The following is a 6692-nucleotide window of genomic DNA, read 5'->3' as shown; positions in this document are numbered from 1 at the left end:
GCTTATAGCAAATGTTTACATCCTGTCTTAACATTATATACTTTCGATTATTATTATTATTTCCTGTTTGACTAAAGATGCCAGCAGGATAAAAAGGTATGGATGCTAGCCCCAAAGGGAGCAATAGGCAGGACCCAAACCTCACAACCAAGTACCATTGAAATTAATGGGATTTCTGTTAGTCATCGCTAACCTCAGAGGTGCTCTTACCCCTGGACTTTGGGGCCTGCCCCCCCCCAAATCCTCTTTAGTCTGTCTTGGGAGCAGAGGCATTCTTACCGGTGGACTTTTTGGCCAAAATCCAGGGCCTTCACAACTCCTGGGGGCCTTCAAATCCACCTTAGTTTGTCCCATGCTCAAGCCATACCGCTGACCTGTGCTGCACCAGGAAATGTTTTCGCAAATGCATATTTGCATAAATAGATTTAGATTGTGAGCCCTTTGGGGACAGGGAGCCCATCTTGTTTACTTATTTCTATGTAAATCACTTTGGAAACTTTTGTTGAAAAGTGGTGTTCAATCATGATTGGCTTAATTTAGATCCTACCCAATGCCTCCCTGAATGGACTTCCAACCCTTAAATTCTCTCTCAGTTCTGTTAAATTGATTCTGTGCAAACTTTGTTATAGACCAGGGCTGCTCAACTTTGGCCCTCCTGAAGATGTTGGCCTACAACTCCCATTATCCCTGGCTATTGGCCACTGTGGCTGAAGATTGTGGGAGTTGTAGTCCAAAAACAGCTGGTGGATTTAAGTTGAGCAGGCCTGTTGTAGAAGCTGCCTAGCCGATCTTTTTTGTTATGACATCATAGCTTTATCACATGCACACCCATTCGTGGTCTTTTTGTCAACATGTCCATGCAGTTGGCATCTCACTTAAGAATTAAGCCCAAGTGTTGGATACTTTAATAAGGCTTGTGTCTTTAATAGAAGTCCTCTTTGCACCTCCATACAAACATAGGAAACTGCCATATACCGAGTCAGACCATTGGTCTATCTAGCTCAGTATTGTCTTCACAGACTGGCAGCAGCTTCTCCAAGGTTGCAGGCAGGAATCTCTCTCAGCCCTATCTTGGAGAAGCCAGGGAGGGAACTTGAAACCTTCTGCTCTTCCCAGAGTGGCTTCATCCCCTGAGCCTGAGCGGAATATCTTGCAGTGCTCACACATCAAGTCTCCCATTCATATACAACCAGGGCAGACCCTGCTTAGCTATGGGGACAAGTCATGCTTGTTGCCACAAGACCAGCTCTCCTCTCCCTAAAGCTACAGCTTTTTCTGTTTTCAGACTATTGCTTAAGATGCAGGAGTGTTGGATATATATTCTCTTTTTTTAAACGAAGTGTGTCTAAACTATAATCTGCTGATACCTGCTATTCCTGTTACATCAGAGTACCCCTCTGAAGGGCTGCATCCCATAATACAACTCCAACCCCACCCTCTTCCCAACAGACGTTGGTTGGGCAACACCCAAAATGGAGCAACTCCACAAGTCAGTTACATTCCCACCCACCCTGAAAAGCCACAAGTATATGAACATTGACTGAAGTCATCAACCCTCCCTTGTAGAAATATCTCAAAGAAATCCCCCACACATAAAATGAGATTAAAAGCTTTATTCACACAGGTGTCACTTAAAGGAAGGAAGGCTTGCAAGAGCTAAAATCTTAGTGCTGTCCAGAAACTAAGAACAAGACCATGTTCACTAAAATTGGGGGGCAGTGCTTGAAATCCCCTAAAGACTTTGCTCTTACTGGTTAGCGCAAGGTTGAGAGAGTCAGGAAAGCAGTAGAATTTGCTGATGACATATCAGAAGTTACACTTTGATAGGGGCATAAGGTTGCCTTTATTTTATTATGAACACTTTACATAACGTAATCCCCAGAAAATGGAGGAATTCTAAAAGCATGTCAGTCTCCCTTGCATTGCGCTTAGAAGAAAGATCACCACGGACACCTGCAGGAGATAGAGCCTTTACCTGTCAGTTCGACAGCCACACACTTGCTGCCTACCGTATTAAGGATAAAGGAGCTACTCTGTTCTGAACAATCCAAGGCCAGATTGCATCATGACTTCTACTTCCAAAATATTTAAGAGGAAAAAGGAGTTGCATATGGAAAACAAACCCCAGTTTCCAAATCAGGCAATATTTTCATCAACCCTTGCTGGCAATAGGGCAATTTAGTTCACGTCAAACGAATCCCATTCACTAGGACAGCTGCATTAAATCTGTTCTAGTTACTTTCACAGGGTAGGCCTTCAAGATTAGATAGATGGCATTACCTCACATTGTCCCTTCCCCAGTTGCAAGAGGAAAGAAGCCACCTACAGCCCCACAGAAGTATTCCCTTTACACACAGCTAGAGGCCATTTCTAACCTATTTTCTGAAGCTTCCTGTACTTTAAGAAATCCCATTTTAACTTAAGAAGCGAAATACAAACGATAAAGCTCCTCTCAAAATCCAGGATGAAAGATTGCCCACTGTAGCTCCAAGGAGACATTCCTAGTGACAGAGTTGTTAATGTGGACACAAACTAGTTTTTTTGGGGGAAAGGACATGTTACACAAATGAACTGGATTACTATGAAGCTTGTAGTCATGATGGGATAGGCAAACAAGTGCTCAGTAAGACGATCCTTTAATCTGAATAGGCTCTCTTTGTTATGAGACGGGATTCTTGAAATGGTGTCCCCAGATGTTGTAGGACTACAGCTTCTGTTATCCTCTGCCACAATGGTTTTTGATCCCACAACATCTGGGGACCCCATTTTGAGAACCCCTGCTACAAGGGGAAAGCTTTGGGAGCTTGAGAAGACTCAGTAGCCGCCACAAGTATAGCTGAATGAGCGGGGCGCTTTCCCTCCCACTAGGCGTTTTTTGCTGTTCTGTTGCTTGGCTCCAGCTTCATGAGGCCCCTTTCTCTGCTTGGCCCCACTTTCTAGAGGCCTGGCACACTGCAAAGATGGGTCCCTTCTGAAGGTTTGGGCAAGACGGGCTGCTTTCAGCTCCCTGAGGGAAAAAAGCAAGCAAGAAGAGGAGGAGATATGAGCAACACAGAAGCCCCATTAAGAGGCCATAAGCTGCAAGGCATGTAGGTGAGGAGTTTTCCCAAAAACGGCAGATCAACGGTGCCTCACTACACTTTGCTATGTTTAGGGTAGGGAAGAGTTCATACCAGCAAGGGGGTTACAGCCACTTCAGTACAGTGCTGTTCGTATAGCAAACTGCATTTTTTAATGACAGTTGGTAGCTGCTGTGCAGTATCGGCATCCTAAAGAAGTTGCACTTTTTAAAATGGTTGTGTGTGATACTCTGGCATTTGGGAGAAGTACCGCCCTCTGCCTTGTTAGGGGCCGCCCCCTCTGTGTGCCCCCCTTCGCCTTCCCCGCCTCCTCCACTGCCCCCCACCCACTAGCAGGCGGGGATTGGGCGTTTCCTCTTGTGCACACAAGAGAAGCAGCAAACCCCACCACCACCCTCTTGCCAGGAATGGTGACAAGCACCCACATGCCCCTCACCTCCACCATTCCCAGTCTGCTTCTGCCAGCAAGAGGGTGGGGGAAGGGGTTGCTTCTCCTTGCGCATGCACAGAAGGAAACGCCCAATCCTCGCTCACCAGAAGGAGCCTGTGGAAAGTGGGCAGTGGAGGAGGCAGCAGAGAACACAAAGGCAGCATTGTGAACAGCTTCGATTTACTCTTATTTATGCTTCTTTTCACTTATACATGCTTATAAGTACTTTATATACTCTCGTCCTCATGCATCCCAATTTACACCACTTCCTCCACAGGAAAGTCATTGCAGTCTGGGGAAGCTCCAGGGGTTCCCAACCTAGGCTCTACTGATGTTGTCGGACCACAACTCCCACCACCCTTTGACCATTGTGGCTGGGAATGAGGAGGGTTGTGTAGTTCAACAACATCTGTGGGCCCTCCAAGGTTGGGAATTCCGATATAGAAAACTCCTCTCAAGACTGAGGCTACTGAATGTAGAACACGCTGAAGTTGAGAGAGACCTTCTGAGAGCACTACAGGTCACGACCAAGATCCATTGGATGGTGTGCATAGGTACCATTGCTGCACTTTACAATACGTGATCGACACCAGAAGATGTACTGCAGGTACAGAAGGGCCATCTATATTTTGTCTGACTCCCTGGCACAGAGAGATCCCTGCAACAGGGACAGGGGCCAGGCCAGCATATCGTTACATTGCCCCACAGCTGGCAAAGCTTAGCAAGCCAAGCTACAAAGGGACTTTGGGCTTAAAAGGACCACTGCAGAGGCAGCAGGTGAGCTGAGGGGAGGGGCTATGGTGGTAGTGGCAGCAGCTTCCGCCTGCCAGGATTGTTACGCCGCTGTCTCCAAAGGAAATGCTAGCCCTTCCATTGCTAGTAGCCCCATAGCACTACCCTCATCATCTGTACACCACCACCACCACCACCACTGTGACCGACAGTACACCTTACTTCTCTAGCATGGCGGTTTTGGACTTCTCCACACTGAGCTGCTTCTGCAGCTGGGCCGCTTTCCCAAGAGAAGGCCGTAGGACGAGGTGTTTCGTTAGGGCAGCAGCCGATGGCCTTGCAGCTGGATCTGAGTGGACCATAAGCTGAAGATGAAAAGGATACAAATATTTTATATACTGCTTTTCAGCAAAAGTTGCCAAAGTGGTTGACATAGATATAAATAAATAAAAAAAAAATGGCGCCCTGTCCCAAAAGGGCTCACAATCTAAGTGAGAAACATAAGACAGACACCAGCAACAACCACGGGAGGGATGCTGTGCTGGGGATGGATAGGGCCAGTTGCTCTCCCCCGGCTCAATAAAGAGAACCGCCACTTTTAAAAAGGTGCCTCTTCGCTCAGTTAGCAGGGGAAGCTGGCGGCGGTATTACTCGACTGCAGATTCCCCAACGCTTATTTCATGTTCTCCAAGGAAACTCACCTTGAGCAGTTCCATGAAACCGTGAGAGAGCTGCTGGGGTACTGGCGGCAGGTTGCCCTTGCGAATGTGGTGCCACATGGTACCGTTGGAAGGCAGCGGCCCACAACCTGCTGCCAGAGAGATGGTTAATGCCAGGGCAAATATGTCCGCCTTAGGCAGGTAGCAATATTGCTGTGGAGAAAGCAGAATGCACATGCACCCAAGTCAGGTCACTGTTTGATTCAGAAATCCTTGTCAAGCTGAAATACATTCTAGAGCAGCATCCTTCAGGGCAAGCCTGGGAGGCAGGAGCAGCCTCCGTTAACTCCAAGTGCAGCTCCCCAATTGTTTATTAGGCCTGGGCGGAGCTTCAGCCAAAGCCAAATTCTCTGCACAGCCCCTGGCAGTACGTGGAGATGATGACAGCTTCCACCATGCAGTGCCTGGAGGTGCACTTAGGTAGTTTTGGAGCCTGGGCCTAAAGGCCTTTGGAGCCTCCCAAACCACCACTGCAAGTTAGGTATCATCCCCCTTCTCACACCACACACGGCACACTTTTAACATCAACAGAAATAAGAATGTAAGGATATCAAACAGGTATATTTATAGCAGATATGCATTAGCAGAAACATTTCAGCATGCAACTTAACATATCCTCAACCCACATATTTTCTTTCCCCACATCCCCACTCTGTTTCTAAAGCAGAGGTCACGCTTGGCCACCCGGTGCAGGTCACAATCACACTCAGATGCCCCCTGCAGTGTGGGCCAGCTGCATGGCAACCACATTACCCGGGACAGACTGAAGAGGATTTGGGGGCCTCCAGTGGGTATGGAGGTCCTGGACCTCCACCTGGAAGTCCAGGGGTAATAGCGCCTCTGCAGTACTGCACTTTGCCGAGTGCTAGGATGCCTCTCAGAGAAAACGAGGCCTCTCAAAAAGTTTTAATAAACCTTTTGGTTGACAAAAGTCTTTTTACCAGGTTTTAAACACTGGCTGGCAGACACACACACACACACACACACACACACACACACACACACACACACACTCTGAAGTGAAGCTAAGCACACTCATCTCACACTAGTTCAAAACCGGAATTTCAATTCCCACATCCAGGTCTGAACACCTTCCATATTAGTGTATTCCAACTACAGCCTATTGCAATTAGTTCCCTTACTGAACCCTCATTATTTATCACCTTGTATGAGCCAAGATGTTTCTCAGTTAGCATGGATGCCCAAGATTGCGATTCTAAGCAAATCTCTGTAAAAGACTTACTAAAATCAATAAGGCTTACAAACAAGCAAACTGTATTCCCTGCTCTGTCTGCTTTCAGCATTTTAGTGCTGCTTTTTTCATACTTATGTATGATATTTTATTGTTGTAAGCTCCCTTGGGCACTTTTACAGAGGGGGATACAAATTTCTTTAGAAAATTAGACAGAACATAATATATCAAATATTCAGAGTCAGGGATACAGTCAGAACTGGGTAAAGCTGAAAAGCAACAACAAAAAATTGTACCAAGCGCCAGACATTTCTGTTCTACTCAAGCCAGGGGCAGAGTCACCATTGGGCAAACGGGTTCAAAATCTGTAGTTAGTTAGGTCAGTTAAACTGGACTCATTTTTATACCACCCCATACTCAAGTCCCTGAGCAGTTCACAATCTAAACACACAAACAATTAACACTTTAACACAATTAAAACAGTTTAAAATGCAGATAAAACTCTAAAACATAGAAACTCTATAACTGTAAACTAAAAG

At 46.4% G+C, this 6692-nt stretch overlaps 1 protein-coding gene across 10 annotated transcripts in view; it reads right to left on the bottom strand.

Moving 5' to 3' along the window:
- Positions 1–1598: 1598 nt before the first annotated feature.
- The window catches only part of WEE2 (WEE2 oocyte meiosis inhibiting kinase), a 45392-nt gene continuing 40298 nt past the window's right edge, over positions 1599–6692 (bottom strand). For all 10 annotated transcript variants that reach the window (XM_053254532.1, XM_053254529.1, XM_053254536.1 and 7 more), the window contains 3 exons: positions 4944–5114; positions 4465–4607; positions 1599–3007 (listed from right to left, as the gene is read on the bottom strand). In XM_053254532.1, coding sequence (XP_053110507.1) covers positions 2815–3007; positions 4465–4607; positions 4944–5114 — 507 coding nt within the window. In that variant the 3' untranslated portion in view covers positions 1599–2814. The remainder of the gene's footprint in view (positions 3008–4464; positions 4608–4943; positions 5115–6692) is intronic.

Source organism: Hemicordylus capensis, chromosome 5, assembly GCF_027244095.1.
Source record: "Hemicordylus capensis ecotype Gifberg chromosome 5, rHemCap1.1.pri, whole genome shotgun sequence".
NCBI classification, from domain to species: Eukaryota; Metazoa; Chordata; class Lepidosauria; order Squamata; family Cordylidae; genus Hemicordylus; species Hemicordylus capensis.
Note: the sequence above shows the minus strand (reverse complement) of the source record. Positions and strands in the feature narration are given on the sequence as shown.